At 38.5% G+C, this 26362-nt stretch overlaps 1 protein-coding gene across 1 annotated transcript in view; it reads right to left on the bottom strand.

Annotated features, from left to right (window-relative positions):
• Positions 1 to 21992, bottom strand: part of LOC127942033 (neuronal vesicle trafficking-associated protein 2-like) — a 36343-nt gene extending 14351 nt beyond the window's left edge. Inside the window, exons 1-3 of the mRNA XM_052537560.1 lie at positions 21693 to 21992; positions 21100 to 21258; positions 17937 to 18056 (exon numbers count right to left, since the gene is read on the bottom strand). Coding sequence (XP_052393520.1) covers positions 17937 to 18056; positions 21100 to 21228 — 249 coding nt within the window. The 5' untranslated portion in view covers positions 21229 to 21258; positions 21693 to 21992. The remainder of the gene's footprint in view (positions 1 to 17936; positions 18057 to 21099; positions 21259 to 21692) is intronic.
• Between the last annotated feature and the right edge of the window lie 4370 nt (positions 21993 to 26362).

The following is a 26362-nucleotide window of genomic DNA, read 5'->3' as shown; positions in this document are numbered from 1 at the left end:
ACAATCTAAAAGACAAACACTATTTAATCGGAGAAGCCATCAGAATGTTTAAGGCAAAAGAAAAAAGAGCTGCTGAGAGAAGAAAAAAAAAAAACTATTTTGAAGTACTCTTTTATTTTAGAATTCTAAAGATATTTTTGGTTTAACTGAAACAGAGGAAACAGCTCTACCAAAAAACTACAAAACGTATTTGGTCTTTCAAAGCTCTTTTCAGATCACTGATTTTCATTTTGAATCCTGAACCAGCTTCACTAGGTTTTCAACTCGTAGCAAGACATACAAATCTATTTATGATTAGGGGTTTAGCAAATGACTGATCGATATGTGCCTCAGTTTTAAAGTCATGGTTCAATTTGCAGAGAGAACACAAAATCAAAAAAGTATGCCCTATGCATCTTTTTTTAACAGGTAAGTTGTATTTGTCAGTAGTACTGAAGTGTTAATCTAAATCTTCCTCTCAAGTGTAGTCTACTTGCGATGTGCTAACTGCTTCTCAGATCTACCATAGTGCTAGAAGGCTTCTGTAGGGGGTAATCAACAATATGGCAGAATAACAAGACTGCCTCTCTAGGGCCATGTATCTCACACCAGTGAGCCTGTGGGCATTTTGGCCATTAGCCCTGCTAACAGTGTGAGCTGAAAGACAGAGAAAGAGAGAGGAAATTTGCAGTAGGGAGAGCTGTGCCACACTACTAATTGCTCCCTAAGCACCCTATAGGTGCATAGGTAAGAGGCTTTTGCTCAAGAGAGGCAGCAGTGTCATAGAATAACGTGAACTCATTTTGCTATGTAGTCATATACAGTGTTGGCAAATTTTCTGGACATGTCCTGTAAATTTGTATCATAACAGAAAATAAATGAAGGCAAAATGTATAATGTATATGGCTTCAGAGAATATAGTCTTTTTTTTTTTTTTTTATCAAAACTTCCTTTTGATTTTAGAGTGAAATTTGACAAGGACATTTTCTTGACTGTTTAGGCAAGATTCACTCTCCCGTCTATTAATTAACTAAGCTGAAAAAAGCTGAACTTGCTCATCTAGTGAGTAAAACTCTGAAAACTCTGTTGCTGAAGTGTGTGTGCGTGCTTGTGTGTGTGCGTGCGTGTGTGTGTGTGCTGAAGTGTGTGTGTGTGTGTGTGTGTGTGTAATTCTACTCTACAGTTCATCTTGAATATATCCCTGTTGTCTTGATATGAACAAAAGATTTTCATAATGTGAAGACCATTTGCCATTGCAAAAAGTGGTGGTACATTTCATAATTTTCATGTCTACAACAACAACTTATATTATAACAAAACAGATGTCACTGAAATTATTAAGTAATAAAAAAATATATAATATTAAAAATATAATATTTAACTTATAACTTATAATATAAGTTGATATATATATATATATATATATATATATATATATATATATATATATATATATATATATATATATATATATATATATATAATTTTTTTTTTTTTTTACATTGACAGGCATGAAGACACTGGAACTGCTTACTAATTTTATAATTCAATTTTACTAAATTCCTATTGGGCGGAGCATCTTACCCAACCTTAACCACAACTCAGACACCAGGCACCATGGGCCAAAAAAAACATTTCTTACAGCTCTCATGCAAAACAACACACTGCCGACTGCCAAATACATATTATTCTAAAAACCTGAAAAATGCTTTGCAAAACTGAGTCAAGATATAAAAGATTTTTCCACAGTTTACATCCCAACATGCACACACTGAAAAATCCATCAGCACCCAGAAAAAGATCTTTATATGCAGAGAAAAGTCATGGTAATGGACAAAACTCTAGGTGTTCCAAACAGTGTACACATTTATAACCTTATAGTCTGTAACCATTAAAATTTGTGAAAAAGACACATGTGGACTTGCACAATGCTGAGTTATTAGGCCAAGCATGTAAACATGCCAACTGTCTACGCCAATAAGTGGGTGATATTTCTATCTGCAAAGCTATAGAAAAAAATAAGAGATGAATGTGATTCTACAGCAGTGCTGGAAGGTGAGATTAATCAGAGTTCAAACAGAGGAAAAGCCATCTGGTGTCATAAATCATCTCTGCCGTTGTGAACAGAGAACAGTGCATCCCGCAGGAGTTCAAATACACTGTCACATTTTAACATGAAAAATGACTCCATAAAGCTTTTAATTCAATGCTAACGACGTTTCTGACTTCACAGAATATGACAACAGCAGATACAAGGTATGTGTGATGTAATAGTGGCTATTTTATGACATTAACTGGTTGATGCAGAGAATTCTAGAGAAAGTGTCCAAAATCAATATGTTTAATATCAATTATTTTTTTTATTTTTTTTTATTTTTTTTTTAAGGCCATACTTGGTAAACTGCCTCCTTACTTATGTTCTCTTCTGACTCCAAAAGTCACTACCAGGAAGTGTAATCTTAGATCATATGGCCAAATCATGTATGATATCCCACCAACGCGAACTGTCTTAGGTGAAAGTGCTTTTAAAGTTTTTGCACCTTTTTCTTGGTATAAATTGCAGAATAAGCTAAAATTGGACTATTTACCAACAATGACACATTTTAAAATGAGGATAAAGAACTATTTGAGTACCAAATGCACATGTGCTGTTACTGAGTGCTGCTGGTGAATATGTTGAGATGATGTTTAAATTGCCAAAATGTATTTTTCTGATAAATGTTTGTATATGTATTTTTAAAATGAAACTATTATTCTGCCGTCTTGGCCAGGATTCCCTTGAAAAAGAGATTCTGAATCTCAATGGGATTATTTCCTGGTAAAATAAAGGTAAATAAAAAAAAAATATGACAAAAAAAAATCATAATTTTGGATTATTCCCTTGAAATTGTAACTGCGATTACTAATTACGATTATCACAATTTACAGTGAATGATGTTTATACAATTGTTTGATGCAACTGCATGCCATATTTTTAGGAAAATAAACAAGCTGAAAACAACCTTTAGTGCTTTTCTATAGTATTAAAAGTTTAGTTCACCCAAGAAGGAAAATTATGTCATTAATGACTCACCCTCATGTCGTTCCAACGGGACTTTATTCAGCATTGTCTTCTCTTCCGGGTCTGTTGTGAGCACATTCACAGCACTGCATATCCAGTTCGCGAATGAATCATTTGATTTAAAGAGCCAGTAAGATGAAAATTCTAAGCTTCCTATCACTGTTTATAAGTCCTGTACATTAGGTTTAAATCCATCCAAGGTTAAAAAACATTGTAATTTTGTCAAAATATCATTTTAAAATTACCTCAATTCTAAGAGATCCCCAAACGGTCCGCGCGAAGCTGTTCAAAAGATTCAGTTTCCTTAAACCCCACCTTTCGGTAGCATACTGTGTTCTGATTGGTCAACTAACATAACCAGTTTGGATTGGTTGTTCCACACACACCTCCACGGTAAACTATGCGTTAGCATCTGTTTGGGGTGAATTATGTCTTATTCCTCTCATCGCGAAGCAAACAGTAAAATACAAAACTTAAACAGCCTCGCTGCTTTTTCTTCTGTGTGGGTGTATTCAAGCCGCGTGCTTCAGTTTGAATCTGAATAGCGTTCAGCGCGGGGGCGTGGTCACATTAGAAGGGAGACATGAAAAACAGACATCGCGTTGTTTTCATATGGATTACTTTATCACAGAATATCTGTTAGCAGCACTTGTTCAGTTTTAAAGCAGACATGTCAAGCTTTCTATAGATATCTCTCTTATGTCTCTTCGTTGAGTATTCACGGAGTTACACTTCATTTTAATGACGTGTTTGTACATGACGATCAGCACAAACAAAGGCTGCAGACAGCACACATATTGATAAGACGCTGGGGAGAAAACAGACACATAACTTCATAATCATACTTCGCGTTGTGATTCGGAGATGCTCGTTGTTCTAAATAAAGTTTGTAATGAACCCTCTTTTATGGCCAAACGCTTTGAAAATCCCGCTGTACTCACCGAGATTAGAAAAGCAGTCATCAGTGAAATGTTGTGAACACAACAAAAGGGATTTGTTGTACTGCTCTGGTATTGTGGTGAAAATGAATTTTAGCCATTGGTTCTTCTGATCTTCATTCTTTGGCATTGAAAATAAAACAAACGGTCTCCTCGACATGATGCTCTCACACCAAACAGAGCGTCTGTGTGGGGGGTGGGGCAGGTCAGAGTTCCGTTTCTCCCAACACAGTAGGCGGAGATTATTATGCAAAGTTCTCCTAGTGACGTACATAGAGATGGGCAAAAGATTTGAAATCTATAACGACTCGTTTCAGCGATTCAGAGTCGACTCCTTACTTTAGAAGCCAATAACTTTATAAATTGTGTACTTTTTGGTTTACTTATTTGCACATTGTTTACACAGATGGACAGCTACATCATACACTGTAATACAGGTAATTTTTGATTTCACATCTGTGTGGCTCTTTAACCGGTTCTTCTTGAACCAGTTCACCAAATTGATCTGAATCGTTTGAAACATTTTACGTCTCCAATAAGCATTAATCCACAAATGACTTAAGCTTTTAACTTTTGTAATTCATTTACTCAAACAGTACACTGACTGAACTGCTGTGAAGAGAGAACTGAAGATGAACACCGAGCTGAGCCAGATAACGAACAAAAGATTGACTCGTTCTCGAGTCAAGAACTGGTTGCAGTGGTTTTCGGAATCACCCGATCACCGGATCTTTTCCGCGAACCGGTTCTTTCGGACAGTTCGATTAAATAAACTGGTTGAAGGAAATGGTTCACCGGTTCTTTTGTTCTCAACATAATGACATCATTGGCGATGATTGCCCTTGATTCAAGCCTTCGGTCATAACATTAGCACAGAATCAGTTCAGAATCAATAACCAAAAGAACCAGATTGGTTCAGACGCTCTGTGTTTCACGGGGCGGTCACACTGCACTTTTATCTCCATTGACTTCCATTCATACGCATGCGAACGCAAGTTCACGCAAAAAATTTTGCATTTCGCTATGTTCCAAAGTTCAAGTTTGGTGAACTCTGACCTGCAAATTCTGTGGGACCAGTAGAAGAAGAAACAGTCGAGCAACATAGAAGGACAGCAGCTTGTGAGTGTTTTGTCTTGTTTTCTCATCAGACTAGTGTGTGATCATCATTGCTAGAAAAGTTTTTGGTTTAAATTGTGTGTGTCTTACCCTGGTTAAATACGTGCTGAAAGTGGTGCTTGGTTTTGCGTTTGCCTATCGCGGGACTGCCTGGTTTCGATCTGCTAAATAGCGAGGCGTGGCCAAAGCCAGTGAAAGTACTTTAATTAGCTGTTTGTAAAACACTTGTCAGAAGAAACAGTCGAGCAACATAGAAGGACAGCAGCTTGTGAGTGTTTTGTCTTGTTTTCTCATCAGACTAGTGTGTGATCATCATTGCTAGAAAAGTTTTTGGTTTAAATTGTGTGTGTCTTACCCTGGTTAAATACGTGCTGAAAGTGGTGCTTGGTTTTGCGTTTGCCTATCGCGGGACTGCCTGGTTTCGATCTGCTAAATAGCGAGGCGTGGCCAAAGCCAGTGAAAGTACTTTAATTAGCTGTTTGTAAAACACTTGTCAGAAGAAACAGTCGAGCAACATAGAAGGACAGCACCTTGTGAGTGTTTTGTCTTGTTTTCTCATCAGACTAGTGTGTGATCATCATTGCTAGAAAAGTTTTTGGTTTAAATTGTGTGTGTCTTACCCTGGTTAAATACGTGCTGAAAGTGGTGCTTGGTTTTGCGTTTGCCTATCGCGGGACTGCCTGGTTTCGATCTGCTAAATAGCGAGGCGTGGCCATAGCCAGTGAAAGTACTTTAATTAGCTGTTTGTAAAACACTTGTCAGAAGAAACAGTCGAGCAACATAGAAGGACAGCAGCTTGTGAGTGTTTTGTCTTGTTTTCTCATCAGACTAGTGTGTGATCATCATTGCTAGAAAAGTTTTTGGTTTAAATTGTGTGTGTCTTACCCTGGTTAAATACGTGCTGAAAGTGGTGCTTGGTTTTGCGTTTGCCTATCGCGGGACTGCCTGGTTTCGATCTGCTAAATAGCGAGGCGTGGCCAAAGCCAGTGAAAGTACTTTAATTAGCTGTTTGTAAAACACTTGTCAGAAGAAACAGTCGAGCAACATAGAAGGACAGCAGCTTGTGAGTGTTTTGTCTTGTTTTCTCATCAGACTAGTGTGTGATCATCATTGCTAGAAAAGTTTTTGGTTTAAATTGTGTGTGTCTTACCCTGGTTAAATACGTGCTGAAAGTGGTGCTTGGTTTTGCGTTTGCCTATCGCGGGACTGCCTGGTTTCGATCTGCTAAATAGCGAGGCGTGGCCAAAGCCAGTGAAAGTACTTTAATTAGCTGTTTGTAAAACACTTGTCAGAAGAAACAGTCGAGCAACATAGAAGGACAGCAGCTTGTGAGTGTTTTGTCTTGTTTTCTCATCAGACTAGTGTGTGATCATCATTGCTAGAAAAGTTTTTGGTTTAAATTGTGTGTGTCTTACCCTGGTTAAATACGTGCTGAAAGTGGTGCTTGGTTTTGCGTTTGCCTATCGCGGGACTGCCTGGTTTCGATCTGCTAAATAGCGAGGCGTGGCCAAAGCCAGTGAAAGTACTTTAATTAGCTGTTTGTAAAACACTTGTCAGAAGAAACAGTCGAGCAACATAGAAGGACAGCAGCTTGTGAGTGTTTTGTCTTGTTTTCTCATCAGACTAGTGTGTGATCATCATTGCTAGAAAAGTTTTTGGTTTAAATTGTGTGTGTCTTACCCTGGTTAAATACGTGCTGAAAGTGGTGCTTGGTTTTGCGTTTGCCTATCGCGGGACTGCCTGGTTTCGATCTGCTAAATAGCGAGGCGTGTCCAGCTGACTTCAATTACAGGTAATCAGGCTTATACAAAGCACTAGGTTTCACCGCGGCAGCGGTCGCGGCAACCTTCGTGTGAACCCTCCTCGTGTGAAGACCGACGAGTGTAAAGACAATCGACTCTACCTGCGCGACTCCACCGAGCAAGGACACCGACTGGGCACTTGAGTATTGCTTTTCTCTTTATTTACTTTTTTGTATAGCCTCTCAAATATATCTTACACTTGTAGTCACTATGTGCTTTCAGATCTCTACTATCACTACTAACACTCGGAGAGCACGCTATGTATGTCGCAGGAAGGCCTGTCTGACAAACCTACGCCATGTCCCTCTGACCTCTACTACTATGCTCTCTATTCCAGTTGGTCTCTGGAACTGCCAGTCTGCAGTTAACAAAGCAGACTTCATTTCTTCTATTGCTACTCATTCCGGTCTCAACCTCATGGCACTGACAGAGACTTGGATCAAACCTGAAGATACTGCCACCCCTGCAGCCCTCTCCACTAATTTCACTTGTTCCCACACTCCTCGCACCACTGGGAGGGGTGGAGGTACGGGTCTCCTTATATCCAAAGAATGGAAATTTGATCTTCAGCCATCACCTACAGGTACTGGTTCATTTGAATCACATGCCATTACTGTAACCCACCCTGTTAAAATCCACTTTGTGGTCATTTATCGTCCCCCAGGTCAACTGGGAAACTTCTTGGAGGAGTTGGATGTGCTGCTATCAAACTTTCCTGAAGATGGTACTCCTCTGGTACTGCTTGGTGACTTCAACATCCACCTAGATAAACCCCAGGCTGCTGACTTCAAAACTCTGCTCACCTCATTTGATCTCAAGCTAGTGTCTACTACAGCAACTCACAAATCAGGCAACCAACTGGACCTCATCTACACGCGCTGTTGCTCTGTGGACACCTCTTCAGTTGCTCCACTGCACACCTCTGATCACTTCCTCATTACTGCTAACCTAGCACTTACTCCTGAAGTGGCACACACTCCAACGCAGGTCACCTTTCGACGGAACCTAGGCTCACTCTCTCCATCTCGCCTATCTGCTGTGGTTTCATCCTCTCTTCCACCATTCTCTCAGTTTTCTGCTCTGGACACGAACAGTGCTACGGACACTCTTTGCTCCACTTTAACATCTTGCTTGGACAACTTTTGCCCACTGTTGTCTAGACCAGCACGCACTGCCCCATCTGCCCCCTGGCTGTCTGAGGTTCTCCGTGAACATCGCTCTAAACTAAGGGCTGCAGAGAGGAAATGGCAGAAATCAAAAAACTCTACGGACCTCAGTGTGTATCAATCTCTCCTCTCTTCCTTCTCTGCAAATGTCTTCACAGCTAAAACATCCTACTACCACAACAAAATTAACAGCTGCAGTGATGCTCGGACACTATTCAAGACTTTCTCTTCTCTTCTTAATCCGCCGCCTCCGCCTCCTCCATCGACTCTTACAGCGGACGACTTTGCAGCTTTCTTCACAAATAAGACAAGATCCATCAGTGACCAATTCTCCACACCGCAGACCGAGGACAACGTCACAATGACGGATGCACACACTTTATCCTCCTTCGCCCCACTCTCAGAGATGGACGTCTCCAAAATTCTCCTGTCCAATCATCCTACTACTTGTCCACTTGATCCAATCCCCACTCACCTCCTTCAAGCGATCTCTTCTTCAGTCATACCTTCACTTACTCACATTATCAACTCCTCTCTTCACTCTGGAACATTTCCCTTAGCATTCAAGCAGGCTCGGGTAAGCCCACTGCTCAAGAAACCATCTCTAAATCCAGCGCTTCTTGAAAACTACAGACCGGTATCCCTTCTTCCATTCATTGCAAAGACACTTGAGCGAGCTGTGTTCAACCAGCTTTCTATGTTCCTTGGACAGAACAACCTCCTGGACAGCAACCAATCTGGCTTCAAAAGTGGCCACTCAACTGAGACTGCTCTGCTCTCGGTTACTGAAGCCCTGCGACTAGCAAGAGCAGCTTCAAAATCCTCGGTACTCATCTTGCTGGACCTGTCTGCTGCTTTTGACACTGTTAATCACCAGATTCTCTTGTCCACCCTCAGAAAGATGGGCATCTCTGGAACTGCTCTCCTGTGGGTTAAGTCCTACCTCTCTGACAGATCCTTCAGTGTGTCTTGGAGGGGTGATGTTTCAAAGTCACACCACCTTGCTACTGGGGTTCCTCAAGGCTCAGTACTTGGACCACTTCTCTTCTCCATCTACATGACATCTTTAGGATCTGTCATTCAGAAGCATGGCTTTTCTTATCACTGCTATGCTGATGACACCCAACTCTACTTCTCATTCCAGCCAGATGACCCGACAGTAGCTGCTCGCATTTCAGCCTGTCTGAGTGACATTTCTAGCTGGATGAATGACCATCACCTTCAGCTTAACCTTACAAAGACTGAACTCCTGGTGATTCCAGCTAACCCATTGATTCATCACAACTTCTCTATACAGCTGGGCCCGTCCACCATAACTCCTTCGAGGACAGCCAGAAACCTAGGTGTTGTGATGGATCATCAATTAAGCTTCACTGACCACATTGCTACAACGACCCGGTCCTGCAGGTTTGCCTTATACAACATTAGGAAGATTAGACCCTTCCTGTCAGAGCAAGCAACCCAACTTCTTGTCCAAGCTCTTGTTCTCTCCAGACTGGACTATTGTAATGCTCTCCTGGCGGGCCTTCCTACATGTACTGTCAAGCCTCTGCAAATGATCCAGAATGCAGCAGCGAGGGTTGTCTTCAATGAGCCAAAAAAAGCTCATGTTACTCCTCTCCTCATCAGGTTACACTGGCTACCAGTAGCCGCTCGCATCAAATTCAAGGTACTGATGCTTGCCTACAAGACGACCACTGGCACGGCACCAACTTACCTAAACTCACTGGTTAAATCCTATGTGCCCTCCAGAAGTTTGCGCTCTGCAAGTGAACAACGCCTTGTGGTGCCATCCCAAAGAAATTCAAAATCACTCTCACGGACCTTTTCCTGGACTGTGCCCAGCTGGTGGAATGACCTCCCAATCCCAATTCGTACAGCTGAGTCTTTACTAATTTTCAAGAAACGTCTGAAGACTCATCTTTTTCGCCTGCACTTAACCTACTAACACCAGTACTTTTCATTTTCTTGTCTTTGTTCATTTAATTAAAAAAAAAAAAAAAATCCTGGCTATGCGTTCTATACTAGACTAACTGAGACTTGTCATGGCACTTGTATACTGTTGTTGTTCTCTCCTGTTGACCTGACTGCTTCTATTGTTCTCATTTGTAAGTCGCTTTGGATAAAAGCGTCTGCTAAATGATTAAATGTAAATGTAAGATCGATACGTCACTGAGTGGCCTCACTGTACAGAAATGAAGGCGTCCTTTTTTATGTAATACATATTTAAAAGATTATATAAATAAAATAAAAAAAGAAGCTGCATGGTTTGCAGTGTCAGTGGAAACAGGAACAGATGGTACATTTGAATGAGGACGTTTTATAATTTTTTATTGCTTAGGGCGTATATATTTATATAGAGAGAGATACAGAAAGTGCAATATAATAAGTAGCTTCCGACGCCGTCGCAAAAGACACAGTACAAGCACATATTAATCCATGTTGTGATAACTGAGGAGAGACCGTTTTATCTTGCTCCCACCCATATTCGCATCGGCGCCCGAAATAATTTTGCACGTTTAAAGTCTAGTGTGACCGCCCCTTCAGTCTGCTTCATGCTGAATCACAAATGCGCAGTATTATCAGCTCTCGGCTCTCGAATCAGATACGTCCGTAAGAAACGGTTCTTGACTCAAGAACGAGTCAATCTTTTGTTCGTTATCTGGCTTGGCTCGGTGTTCATCTTCAGTACTCTCTTCACAGCAGTTCAGTCAGTGTACTGTTTGAGTAAATTAATTACTCCAGGATATTGGTTTGTTTTAACTCAGAGGGAGTGTCAGCCACATTAAAAAGTTAACAGCTAAAGTCATTTTTGGATTAATTCTTATTTGAGATGCGGACCGTTTCAAACGATTCAGTTCAATTTGGTGAACTGGTTCAAGAAGATCCAGTTACATCGAATGATTAATTCGCGAACCGGATATCATAAACTGCTTTGTTTTGAACTCTCTCACAACAGACGCGCAAGAGAAGCCAATGCTGAATAAAGTTATTGTTTTTGCTATTTTTGGACCAAAATGTATTTTCGATGCTTCAAAAAATTCGAACTGACCCTCTGATGTCACATGGACTACTTTGATGATGTTTTTATTATCTATCTGGACATGGACAGTATACCGTACATAGATTTTAAATGGAGGGACAGAAAGCACTCGGACTAAATCTAAAATATCTTAAACTGTGTTTTCCGAAGATGAACAGAGGTCTTAAGGGTTTGGAACGACATGAGGGTGAGTTATTAATGACATAATTTTCGATTTTGGGTGAACTAACCCTTTAAGCCTCAAATGTCAACTATACATCGGATTGTTTTTTTTTTCTTTATATTATAAAAAAGTAGAAATATGAATGGTATTATAATGTTATACTAAAACTAAATGTAAAATAATAGGAAAAACCCTTAAGATAACATGTAGAAAGAAATAAAATGCATCTTAAGCATGCAGAATAACATAAATGGACTTTGAACGATTAATTGCCAATTTGAATGATTACATAATTGTGGTATTCATAATTGTAATTCATAATTGGGTTTAGTGTTTCCAGCTTGCCTTTGTAGACTACAATCACCATCACTCCACATGATCAATCACTTTGACAGTGACTGCCCTCTGCATTACCCTGGGTCGCTGCTTGACAACATATGGTTTTGCCCAAGCAAACTATTTGTCAAATTCAATGAATGGCCATCATCTGTAGGGGGACAATACAAGCAATTCAGCATAACTGAGCATAGCATGGTCTCCTGAATTCAGGGTGGGTGTCGATCGTCTATGTCTCCTGGCACTCTCACATTATTGGGTACTTTGTTATCGAGCGAATGGCCAGTGACAAATTACTGCATGACTAGGGAGAATGGATTGGCAGCGTTATACAAAAGTGGACTGTGTGCCCTCAAATGCATCTCTCTGCATGGCAGTCTCCTTTCTGTCAATGACAAGATGAGTTTCGCTGCACCAACAAAGGCATTCCAGCTTGAACACTTATAGAATTTCACATTAAAAAAAAAAAGTTATTTAAAGGGACAGAATACATTTGCTACATGTTCTTTAATGAAAGCACTGAACTGAATAAATATTCCAGTAAATATTACCTTGTTGTAAATGTACCACCATGGCGTTATTGGAGTACAATGGTACATAAATATGGCAATCAATTGGCTTCACACTAACCAAAAGGTAACAAAAAGTACCATGTTATTACCATGGACTTTTGGGTATGTATTATGGTAACAGTAGTATTATTTGAATTATCTTGGAGTTCCATGCGAATTTCATGGATATGAAAATGGCAAGCAATTGTCTTCCCACCATGTTTTTTGGACATTGCATCATGGTATTGCCATGTAAATCCTACTAGCTGCCTCCAGTGAAGCAGTCTTTATCACCCTCTTTTTTATTTCTTGTTCCCTCACCATTTTCTCTCTGGAGATGGTAAAATGGTAGGCTAAACAACAGCCAAAGGGTCTAGGCAGTGCAGTGGTGTAGGTATGCCAGGATGTGAGTGGTCCTTCAAGCTAACATGTCTCCCGCTCACCCAACCCCTCTCCTTCATTCTTATTCTGCTTCTCACCCAGAGATGCCAAGACTGACAGGGCAGCACTTCAGCTCAATGTCCTCTATTTTTTTCTATCCTCTCTTCCTGTCCCTCATGTCTGTTATCGGATTGACATCTATTCAGCTATCGGATGTGTGTCTGAACTGAGGATTGTGCAGCCATGTCTAAGGATAAGCTGGATATCTGTTTTGCACTGTGCTTGAGAATTTGTCTTTGTGTGTGCAGACACTCTCCAAGAAGCGTTATTATTTTCAGACAGATTATTAATTGGTTTGCAACACTGTCTGACTGTTCGGCAGGGTTGTGTTCCTGGAGTTAAAATTTAAATGTAAAACTGAATGTTAAAGCTAATATAATACTAACCAGTAAGATTTTTGTTGCTATGTTGTTGCTAGCTTGTGTCTGTTGTTGTTAGCATGTTGCAATTCAGTTGTTAGGAGCCTAGGTGGTTGCCTATTGCCCTAAGCCAAAAGAGCCAAGTAAATTCACAAAAAGAAAGTATAGTGTGAGTCAGTATAGCTGTATAGTGAATATAATGGCTCTATGGTATTTTTGGCAGTTTTGCTGTGTTAAAGTGCCATTATGCTTTTTCACTTTTTCAACTTTAGTTAGTCTGTAATGTTGCTGTTTGAGGATAAAAAAATCTGCAAAGTTACAAAGCTCAAAGTCCACTTCAAAAGGAGATATTTTTATCTAACAGAAATCACTTTTCAAAAAATACAACGAACGACTCGTTAGGACTACAACGCATATTTTCTGGGATTTGTGATATCACAACGATTGACGAATGAGACTAGACCTGGTTGAGCTACACTAGAAAAGGCAATGAGTGTTATCACTATGCCAGAGACACGCTAGCTTTCCCAAGGCAGCCAAAAAAGATGTGTTACAATCATCTAAATCGTGCTCAAATTTCTTTGATTTTGACAATATTTACAATGAAGATCGCAGCAGGCCACTATGCAACTTTACAACCTGCTGCCGAGTGGAGCCAATCACACTCGAATCTCCCTTTTCTGTCCAAGATACTAGAAAAGGTAGTAACCTCACAATTATATTCCTTCTTAGAGAACAATGGTATATGTGAGGATTTCCAGTCAGGATTTAGACCGTATCATAGTACTGAGACTGTTCTCCTTAAGAGTTACAAATGACCTGCTCTTATCATCTGATCATGGTTGTATCTCTCTATTAGTTATATTGGATCTTAGTGCTGCATTCAACACTATTGACCACAACATTCTTTTCCATAGACACGAACACTTTGTTGGTATTAATGGAAGTGCATTAGCATGGCTTAAATCATACTTATATGACTGCCATCAATTCGTAGCAGTGAATGAAGAGGTATCATATCGATCACAAGTGCAATATGGAGTACGCCAAGGCTCAGTACTAGGGACGTTACTCTTCACACTTTACATGTTACTCTTGGGAGATATCATCAGGAAACACAGTGTTAGCTTTCACTGTTATGCTGATGATACTCAGCTCTATATTTCTCCACAGCCCGGTGAAACACACCAATTTGAAAAACTAATGGAATGCATAGTCAATATAAAAAACTGGATGACGAGTTATTTCTTGCTGCTAAATTCTGAAAAAAAACTGAGGTGTTAATTATAGGACCTAAAAACTCTGCATGTAATAACCTAGAAATTGTGACTTTATGTCTGCTCTGTCAATTCTTTGTCATCAGTTAGAAACCTAGGTGTGCTATTTGATAGCAATCTTTCCTTATAAAGCCACGTTTCTAGCACTTGTAAAACTGCATTTTTCCATCTCAAACATACATCTAAACTACAGCCTATGCTCTCAACATTAAGTGCAGAAATGGTAATACATTTATGACCACGAGGTTAGATTATTGTAATGTTTTATTGGGTGGTTGTTCTGCACGGTTGGTAAACAAACTCCAGTTAGAGTTCTTATTAGAACCATGAAGTATGACCATGTTAGCCCGGTTCTGTCAACACTAGTGTTGTCACGGTACCACAATTTCAGTATTCGGTAACCAATACCACTGAAAATCCACGGTTCTTGGTACCAGTTTCGTTATCAAAACAAAACACAATAATATACTAATAAAGAAATAAAAATAAATCTTATCACTAAAAATAAAACCAATTCCATTCTTTATTCTTATTAACATTTGTGTTTAAAGTGTTTCTACAAGTAATATAATTGTGAAAAACAGTAAACAAGTTCCACCCAAATTGAATTTGTCTTTTAATTAATAAAATTTAAACACATTTTATTTTTTGTAAATAAAGGGGATTTGCTATTAAAATTAAAACGGAAGAAATATTGTGTGATTAATTTCTTTAAAAAATAAAGTTTTATAATTTTTTTCAAAATTAGTAGCAGTATCACATACATTCTACTAAATAATAGTAATAGAATTACAGGTGCGCTGTGCGTCCATTGACATTAACTGAAAAGTACAGATCGCCTGATGGAGAGAGAACTCTGAAGTGCGCAGTCAGTGTTCAGCAAGTGAAAATGTGCTAATCTTATAATAGCCTCGAACACATACACTGGCGAGTAAAAAAAAAAAAAAAAATTATATATATATATATATATATATATATATATATATGTATATGTGTGTGTGTGTGTGTGTGTCAGTGTGTGTCTTTGTGTGTGATTTCTGTCGCCCTCACTTCTGAAAAGATGGCTACGCCCCTGCCTGAATGGTTTAGCACCTCAGTATTTGAACAAGCTCTTGTTACATTATAATCCTCCACGTCCGCTGCATTCACAAAACTCAGGCAATTTGCTAATACCTAGAATATCAAAATCAACGGGTGGCAGATCCTTTTCCTGTTTAGCACCTAAACTCTGGAATATAACTTACCTAATATTGTTTGGGAGGCAGACACACTCTTGCAGTTTAAATCTAGATTAAAGACCCATCTCTTTAACCTGGCTTACACATAACACACTTATACACTTCTAATATCCAAAACCATTGAAGGATTTTTAGGCTGCATTAATAAGGTAAACCGAAAACACTTCCCATAACACGCAATGTACTTGCTACATCATTAGAAGAATGGCATCTACGGTAATATTAGTCTGTTTCTCCCAAGATAGAGATCCCCTCTAAAGACCTTGTCTCAGAGGACCACCAGGACAAGACCACAGGAAACAGATTATTCTTCTGCACAATCTGACTTTGCTGCAGCCTGGAATTTAACTGCTGGTTTCGTCTGGCCAGAGGAAAACTGGCCCCCTGACTGAGCCTGGTTTCTCCCAAGGTTTTTTCTCCATTCTGTCACCGATGGAGTTTTGGTTCCTTGCTGCAGTCGCCTCTGGCTTGCTTAGTTGGGGACACTTCATTTACAGCAATATCATTGACTTGATAGCAAATTATTTCACAGATACTATTTAAACTGAACTGAGATGATGACATCACTGAATTCAATGATGAACTGCCTTTAACTGTCATTTTGCATTATTGACAAACTGTTTTCCTAATTAATGTTGTTCAGTTGCTTTGACGCAATCTTTTTTGTTTAAAGCACTAAATAAATAATGGTGACTTGACTTGACTTGACAACACACACTGGCCCAGCTAACCAATCACAGCACATTTTGTATTTCAGAAAGTGGGCTTTCATTTGACACAGGAACTATTTGAGTTGTTCATGTCAGACTGGGAAAAGATGTGTAATAATGTAAAATATGTGAAAAATAATATGTTTTTTTTTTTTTAACAACCTCGTATGAGAGCCTGTTTTAGTACACTCCCAAAACAAAATCAAGACTTTGTAAAAGAGCATAAGAGGACCCCTTTAAAATGTTAAACTCCACTGAAATCCTAAATTTTTTCCCCCACTGAATACTTATTTTTGCTATGCACCACAAATATAATGTAAAACTAACAGTATAACAAAACTAAGATTAGTAGTTATGTTAATATTTTAATAACAATAAAAAAACATATTAATGTATTTAGTAAATATGTGTGACACTTCGTATAGTTGGGAGATCAGAGCCAAACTCATAATTTTCCCCACATTTTCACTGCCAAACTTCCCAGTCAACTCCACTAATATCAATGAGAAATCATAATACCTCCTCTTTTCATAACTAAGTTGTCTTAATAGCACATTTATTTTCATATGTTCCACTTGGCTGCATAAGCCACCAAGAGACCACAACTCTCTTTTGTTTTAAACATTTAATAATGGGGAACATTCCTTCTTTACTAGCTGGTGGAGTGCAGCAGGGGAATAGGATAAAAATCCAACTGCAAGTCTTCACACAGCAGAGATAACCCTGCACTTAGCTTTCTGTACTCCGAATGACTTGTTCTAGACAACAACCTCAAAAAGAGTTTCCTACAACAAGCTCTTACAAGAATGCTCCGGTATGTTTCCTTAGGTAGCTTAAAAATAACAAGCAAAAAGTTGAAGGATGATCTCAGACTAGAACATCTTGATTGTGTGTGTGGAAAATATTCAGTGTATGTCAAAGTTATTGTTTTCATAGTGCCTTGTGGTTCTGAGGCAGCTGACAGGTTCATTCAGTTTCATTTTAGAAGCAAGTCAATCTTTATACCAATGTTTGCTGTCTTCTTCACCTGCCTCTCCAATGACCTTCAATGACTGCTATGCTAAAATGTCGATCCAGATTCTCCAACTCTGCATTAATGAAAACAGTTCACGCTGCCATCAATGCTATCAACTGAACTGTCTCTAGTACTGCTTCCAGGATTCAATCCAAGTAGCAGAAGCAAAGAGTGTTGAAACAAAGGCTACATGTTTATTTGTGTGTATGTGTGTGTGTATGTGTGTGTGTGTGTGTGTGTGTGTGTGTGTGTGTGTGTGTGTGTGTGTGAGGGAGAGAGAGAGAGAGAGAGAGAGAGAGACAGAGAGAGAGAGAGAGCGCTAGTGCCACTTGAAAAGAATAGATTTAGAACATTATTGTGTTATCATCCCCTTCTAGTTCTGGAAAAAAAAATAAAAAATATGGAATACAACCTGGAAAAAATTCTTAGACCAGCAAGAATATCCATGATTTTACAAGCTGTTTTTTGGACCGGTTTTTTTTTTTTTTTTTTTTTTTTTTTTTTTTACAGGTTCACCAGTCTTACTGGTGAATCCGGTTTTTCAATATATCCCATTCTGGAGACTGGCACCATAACATTTGCAGACCAGCCATGATGTTTCTTCTACAAGTGAATGGAGAGCAAAGCCACCAAAGCCAATTTAAATATTGACAGAGCTGATGGCAACCATATCATTGCACACCGATTGTTCAACATTCAATTTCTTTTTCTGAATTCACACCAAAGGAAGTCCAGCCATACCTTCAGTCTCTCAGAAACTCCATCAGTCACACTTATGGTGAACTCCTCCACCTTTGGAACCTTCATCTTGGCCTTGTTCTTTTGATCTGTCTGATACTCAGTTCGTGTCTTCACCACCACCTGCAAAGAGAGAGTTTCTCCATCAAAATAATAGTTTGGCTTAATATAAACAGTGATAACTCTACTATAATGCCAGTAACTTCCGATCGATAATGACCATAATGCCACTTCATGCTGGTTCTTAAATTGCTCAAAACCACTGAACTCACAGACACTCTGAGATAGCCAGGACTTCCTGTAACGTTGTCATAATTGGCCTTACCAAAATCATAGCGTAGTCCCACAAAAGCATTCAGTCATGAAAAATCAGACTGGGTAAATCAAACTACGTGCCAAATGTAAAAAATAAAATAAAATAAAAAAACACCAATACTAACTGATCAACAAAAATCTCATGAGAATGTGGTTTAGATTAAAAAAAAAAAAAAAAGATTTTCAAGAGTTTGAATTGCCATTTAGTGAATTCCTTATCCTGTCATTCAATTAAATATTAAATGATCTTATAGGGAGCAAATGTGAATTATTCCCAACACTCGCTGAAGGTGAGATGTGTGTTGACAGATGGAGGGATGACACCTCTAGATGATTACATCTCAGTGTTGACCTTGGTTCTTGCTTCCTTGATTTCTACAAACCCTGAGATTGATCAGTTCTAGTGCCCTGTAGACCACTGGATGAAGCTCAACCACTTCAAGTCATGAACTCTGCAATTACTGCTTATCTGTCTCCTTCCTAAACTCTCTGACATTTCATTTTCCCCCTGAATAACCATCTTGTCTGCTTCCATTTCTCTCTCCTTCTAAAAGAGGCACTCTGGTATCCCTGGGATTTTTATTCAGTTTTTGCACTCACCCAGAATGCAACCTCTGCCTCCAGGCAAGGTTGAGCATTGTCTTTTTTGCTGCTGATTCAAGCCATCGTGTCAACACCAGGGACTACTGTGGATTGGACTGGATTGATTCTATACAATATAAGTGTTGTACTGATATGCTAATATCACAACGTATTTGAGTGTAAAATGCTCTGAATAATGATGAGATTGTCATGAGATGCAGCTTGTTATTTTCATGCAATTAGCATATGATGAATTTGGTAGTCTGATGATAATGGAATGGTTTCGAGATTCTGGAAAACAACAAGACAATTTTGCCAAATGTTTCCCTAAGCAAGTCCCCTTGGGAAACTGTTTTAAAAGCTGAAAAAAAGAGCATCTGTGGTGGTCCCAAAACTAAACGCATCCTTGCAACAATATATCTCAAATATTAAAAATGTTCTTCAGTTATGGTGTCAAAATAACTGACAAAAATTAATTATTCTATCCATTTAATGAATTTACACACCTCATTACAGTAAATTAACGGTGTTCTTTGTTCTTAAGTTGGCTTGTGTAAAATAAATAATGCTAAGACAGCTTTCAAATAATTCACAGTCATTACTGCCTGATTGCTATCTGCAGACCTCTAGAGAAAGATAATGATTTCCCCCAGGGCCGATCCTTGTCCTGCTTAAAAATTTCAGTGTCAGCATAAGTTGGTCGAGGTGGCAGAACTGCATCAAGTGCATGCATTACAGCAACCTCAGATGCTAAAAATAACTTCTTTTTTTTTTTTACTTTTGATTCTTAAATCTCAAAAGCATTACATTCGTCATTTAAAAACCACTGGCTTCAGCATTAGTAATTAGTTATATATATATATATATATATATATATATATATATATATATATATATATATATATATATATATATATATATATCATTAGATTTATCAACAGCCTTTGCATCTGTATACTACTGAACTACTGACTTTTTACAGAAGCTATGATTAGTGATCTTCTTTTCAAAATATAATTGGGCACATTAGATTGAACAAAATGGACAAATTTCGGTCATCTTTTCAACTGAGGCTCAGGACTATTATTCTGTTAAATTACTCGTGTCTTTCATCTGATTTATAAGAAAATTTCACAATTACCATATAATTTTTGTTAATTATATAAGAATTATATTAAAGTATTACATTGAGTAAGCAGGGCATGATCATTGTCCTGCAAGGCCCTATAGAGATCTGGAAATAAACATTAAGTGACCTTATCCAAGATCTCTTCCACAGCCTTTAAATATATTGGCGTTTAGGGAAAAATAATAATAATAATAATTCAAACCAGTATTTTTTTGCTTTAATCCTCTTCATATAGTAATTATTGCCTACCACTCACAATTGAAGCTAAAAAACAAAACAGTGAGATAATATAAATATTATATTTACAACATGTTCACTGCACATTACATTTTTTTGACCACAACAGTGATCATATATACATAAAACCACTAATATTATTTATTATTGCCTGTTTATTAATGTATAGTCTCTGAGAGCCACTAGCTTTCTCACAAGAAGAAAAAAGGCTCACCAGGTGATATAGACATGTTAATAATCCAACACATCCTCTTCACCTTTGAGCTGGCATTAAACAGAGCATGAAGCCTCCATATGACATCTGAGATAAAAGATAAAATTTATTTTTCTCTTTGTCATGCAGGCCAATAAAAGCCTCAGAGTCCCAAAGTACCGGGGGAGGGTTTGTGTGCTCCTTAAAATATGACGCTGTTCGCATTAGTGGCTGGCTTGTTCACAGGTTTGGGCAGAGTAACACACCACTTCAGTTAGCAGGTGCAAAGAATGATTGCACCTCCCTCAGCAGAATCCCAAATGAGGGCTGAAGCACCACTCACAGAAAGTGTCACAGCTTGCACCCTTGCACTCTGGTTGGCAACCCAGCCTTAAAAGCCGAGGAATGTACCGGCATATGTTTGGAGAAAACTATGAAATCTTATTATAATAAATATAACAAGCACTTATACATAAAATTGTTGTATATTTATTTACATGCTAAAGATATAAAATCAAAGGATAATGCAATAAAAAAAAACAGCCTAACAATTTAAACACACAGGGTCAATCCATCATTGTGCTTTCTAGGCATAAGTACTGTTCGAAATTTTGCTATGTGACAATAGATGAAGGTTATATTTTTTTCTGACCTGACAAGTGGCATGGTAATGTCCTGTTATATAATATCGAAATAAAAATGTTCCTTACCTTGTCTGGGGCTTGGTGCTGAAGATTAGTAACATCCAAGGGCGTGATGAGAGGGACGTTCTGAAAGCCATCCTCTATGCTCACAGCTTTTGCTCCTTTGTCTTGTAGATTACTCCCCAGTTTAACCATCTTTAAAGGATTATTTCACTTTTCACCAGCCTATAAATGTACAGGATTTTATAAATAGTTAAAAAATATTCCAGCCTGGCTCCAAGTCAAATATTGATCACATTTAATAATAAAACAAAAATCTATACACATCTGACACATCAATAAACCATGCAAAGCCACTTCACACCTTATAAATCAAACGCGTGTCTGTGTGATGTCAACCCGAACACGAATGCTTTGAAAGATACAAACGCTGCGCTTGTAAATAAAAGTAAAAGATTATGCATTGATCTTTAAGATGAAAGAGGAAAACACGCTGCACCATTTAACTATATTGTGTAAAATCCAGGTGCTGAAACATCAGTCACAGAGCATAAAGCATCCGCGCCCCTTTTATGGCTGGATTACCAGTCACAACAATTTATCTCCCACCCAAACACAAAACGCCAAAGACGAAACGATGTTTTTAAACACCTGCTTACCGAACGCGGTCAATTTTCACGCTTTAAACGGCCTCAACGACAGTTTAAATTCGGCTTGTTGATGAGGGCAGGTGGAGCGTCGAGATGGAGATGCTGTATGTGTGCGTGTGTGTGTGTGTGCAAGTGAGTGAGTGTGTATGTATGCGTGGCGCTGCTGCGAGAAATGCAGACACTGGCGGCCTCATGCAGCATCCAAACCCTCACCTACACTCAAGCCACTGGGGGGATCTAAAAGAAACCCTACATTTGTTTTGCCCGACCTTTACCAACCCTGAAACGCAATATACCACTAGCGCTAGCTGACTTGTTTGCCATCTAGTGAAAAACTGAGAGAAGTGCAGTAGCATTGTCCTTTAGGGTATATCAAAATTGTCAAATAAAATATTATGACTTGAACAGTCTAGTCTAATTAGCAAAGAACCTTGTTAATTCGCCACAAACAGCTTAGAGGATAATATAGGCTTTTTTTTTTTTTTTGGCGAATTGATTACCATTTGTATAACCACAGTTTTGCTACAAATAGCATGGTTAAACTATGGTTGTATTTTCCATAAATGTAGAGCTAACATTTGACCTCATAGCCTTGTATTATAACCTCCAAAAGCACAAACACGTGTGATTTTTTTTGGCTCTCTCTCCATCACAGGGTGAGTAAAATGCTTTAATCTTTAGATATGTGTGGTCATGTCACCAATTTTGTTAAAGGTTGTCTAGAAATCCCCACAGGCTCAAATCACCCCACTCTTGTATTTGTATACAGGTGCTTCTCAATAAATTAGAATGTCAAGGAAAAGTTCATTTATTTCAGTAATTCAAAACTCAAATTGTGAAACTCGTGTAATAAATAGATTCAATGCACACAGACTGAAGTAGCTGAAGTATTAGGTTCTTTTAATTGTGATGATTTTGGCTCACATTTAACAAAAACCCACCAATTCATCTCAACATATAAGAATACTTCATAAAACCAATAAAAAAAATTAAAATAAAAAAAATTAATTTTAGTGAATTGTTGGTCTTCTGGAAAGTATGTTCATTTGCTGTACATGTACTCAATACTTGGTAGGGGCTCATTTTGCCTTAATTACTGCCTCAATTCAGCGTGGCATGGAGGTGATCAGTTTGTGGCTCTGCTGAGGTGGTATGGAAGCCCAGGTTTCTTTGACAGTGGCCTTCAGCTCATCTGCATTTTTTTGGTCTCTTGTTTGTTATTTTCTTCTTGACAATAGCCCATAGATTCTCTATAGCCCCTTTCACACTGCACGTCGGACCCGCAATATTCCCGTAACATTGCCTGGTCGCCTTCTGTGTGAAAGCAACCACGTCCCGGAATTGATTACCGAATCGAACCCGGGTCGGGGACATAGTAACATTGCGGTAATCGATCCGGAACGAGCGCTGTGTGAACAAAAGCCAGGTCTAATTCCGTATCGAAGTGATGACGCGCGTTATCGCGCGACTCTTTTACCGGCTGTTTTGAAGGAAGATCAACATTCGCGACGAAAACATATGTGCAAACTGTAATGAAGCAGAGATCAGTTAGTTCCTCACTTTCCGCGCTGACTCAGAGATCGTTTGCTTGCTTCAGTTAAAGTATAACGTGCCAAGCGTTGTCGACTCGTGCATTACACGTCACGCGCTGATGTCACGTGTCGTTACGGGATCTTCAAGGGTTGTGTGTGAAAGCACGCACATATACCGGGTCATCACTGGCAGTGTGAAAGTGCCAAATCTAGCGACCAGGGAACAATTACAGCAACACTTTACCCCTGTATTTGCCGGAATGGCAGTGTGAAAGGGGCTTTAGGGGTTCAGGTCTGGTGAGTTAGCTGGCAGTTAACCACACCAACACAGTGTGGGTAGGTGCCAAATCCTGCTGGAAAATGAAATCAGCATCTTCAAAAAGCTGGTCAGCAGAAGGAAGCATGAAGTGCTCCAAGATTTCTTGGTAAATGGGTGCAGTGACTTTGGTTTTCAAAAAACACAATGGACCAACACCAGCAGATGACATTGCACCCCTAATCATCAAAGACTGTGGAAACTTAACACTGGACTTCAAGCAACTTGGGCTATGAGCTTCTCCACCCTTCTTCCAGACTCTAGGTTATTGGTTTCCAAATGAAATACAGAACTTGCTCTCATCTGAAAAAAGGATTTTGGTCCACTGGGCAACTGTCCAGTCATTCTTCTCCTTAACCCACGTAAAATGCCACTGATGTTTTCTGTGGCTTAACAAAAGGAATACAACAACTGTAGCCAAATTCCTTGACACGTCTGTGTGTGGTGGCTCTTTATGCCTTGACCCCAGCCTCAGTGCATTCCTTTTGAAGTTCATTCAAATTCTTGAATCGATTTCGCTTGACAATCCTCATAAGGCTGCGGTTCTCTTGGTTGGTTGTGCATCTTTTTCTTCCACACTTTTTCCTTCCACTCAACTTTCTGTTAACATGCTTGGATACAGCACTATGTGAACAGCCAGCTTCTTTGGCAATAAATTTTTTGTGTCTTACGCTCCTTGTGAAGGGAGTGAATGATTGTCAGAGACTAGCTGATAGGCATGTCATCATATTCTAATTCGTTGAGATCATGAATTGGTGGGTTTCTGTTAAATGTGAGCCAAAATCATCACAATTAAAAGAACGAAAGACTTAGACTACTTCAGTCTGTATGCACTGAATGTATTTAATAAATGAGTTTCACAATTTGAGTTGAATTACTGAAATAAATGAACTTTTCCTTGACATTCTAATTTATTGAGAAGCGCCTGTATATGAAATGTTTGGAAAAAAAATTCAACAATATACTTTTAAATATGAAAGAAATCCGCCAGTAGGTGGCAGCAAGTTGTCTTTATGAATGGCTCATTGAATCTCATTTTATTTTGAATATATTCTTTATCCTCATCTATTTTACCTCTTTATTCTCTATAATTATTATTATTATTATTATTATTATTATTATTATGTAATGTATTGTTTACATTACAGTAAAAGACACCAATGCTAGTTAAACAATTGCATGTCTTAACAATAATAAATGAATCTATCAAGTAATATAGCCTAGTTAGCCTATAAGTTTTTTGCTGTTGCCAGGCAAAAATGGTGTGTTAATACAAAATTAAATTGATGTGTTCCTGTGGCTCTGTTTTAGAGCATTGTGTTAGCAGTGCAAAAGGTTGTGGGTTCAATTCCCAGGAAACACACATACACACAAATGTATAGCCTGAATGCGCTGTAAGTCGCTTTTATCCAAAGCCTCAGCTAAATGTGTAAATGTAATCATACAAACCAGACAGAAACATAACTGTTAGAATAGCATCTGCTCACAATATATGTGGTGCAAGCCCACCAATTAAAACTTATTTATAGTTATAGCATAAACAATTACATATTTATAGTTATAACAGTGCACCAACAAAGCAACATTACCGTTTTTGGAATAGTGATGGATAGCTTACTACAGGGGTTTCAGCACTTCTTTAAGTAATTTGCATATATACCCTGTCAATTTCATCTCCAGCCACGAGAGGGCGTGAACATCCATCTCGATTTAAGGATGATGGGGTCTAGGCTAATACACCAGCATTCATTTTACACACACGTTTTTATGAACTATACAAACACACAATCCCTTGTGAAAAATAAAAAATTGCTATTGCACTTAACTATTGAATGATCTTGTTTAAATCGTATGCACTTAAGTGTATTACAAATGAAGTATGCATATATATCACATTTAACATTTTTATATGTAAATAGCTACTGCATTACAAATGTGTAATTACAAATATATTGAAGTGCATGAAGTTCAAGTTTCAACTGACATGATATATTTTTTAGTTTACCATAAATACTTAACAGTACGTTAACCATATTCCAAAGACAAAATACTGACATTATGTACATATAAAGAAGTGGGTTGAAAAAAATATTAATAATAAGTTCAGCTAATTGCATTCAAATGCAAATAACATGCAATAAAGTGTCCAAAACCATTAAATTCAGAAGATATCTTCATCAAAATATTTCATTTCCATACCAATACATTCTCTTTTTTTAAAAGCATGCTGATATGTGCTTCTTTGGGATGCCAGCAAAAATATGCATGCCTCGTGAAATTCCTGCTGAAGGGTGTGGCATTGATGTCACATGTCATGCACAGCTTCAGCTGATAATCAATCTGTGACTGAAACCTCTCACCATTGAACCACAGTGATCTACATTTCCTGTCCCACAGCCTCATGGGAAATAAATAATTAGTCTGTGACCTGACTATACACAGTACTCAACCTTTGTTTCCACAGTCAGAGATGAGGATGATCTCATCCCACTCTTCTATTATTCTACAGATCCTGTAGCTGGAGAGAGATATAAGGGAACAACTGAGGCATGTTCACTGTTATATTAGGGTGGATCATCTTCATTACCTCAGCAAGATGACATCGACCACTGTGAAATCTAGACAAAGAGGTTTCACTGAAACGGTGCCACACTGATCTATTACGGTTCATAAAAACTGTAAAAGTATAAAGCAAAGAAATTGCACCTGTGGAAGAAACTAAGAACTGAATAAGTGGTTAATGATAAAATCAGGTTTGCTGGCAGCAGAGTTTGTGAATTGAAAGATTGTGCTATCAAGCATTTATATTTCCCCAATCTGACATCTGCTTT

Source organism: Carassius gibelio, chromosome A21 (genome assembly GCF_023724105.1).
Source record: "Carassius gibelio isolate Cgi1373 ecotype wild population from Czech Republic chromosome A21, carGib1.2-hapl.c, whole genome shotgun sequence".
NCBI lineage: Eukaryota > Metazoa > Chordata > Actinopteri > Cypriniformes > Cyprinidae > Carassius > Carassius gibelio.
Note: the sequence above shows the minus strand (reverse complement) of the source record. Positions and strands in the feature narration are given on the sequence as shown.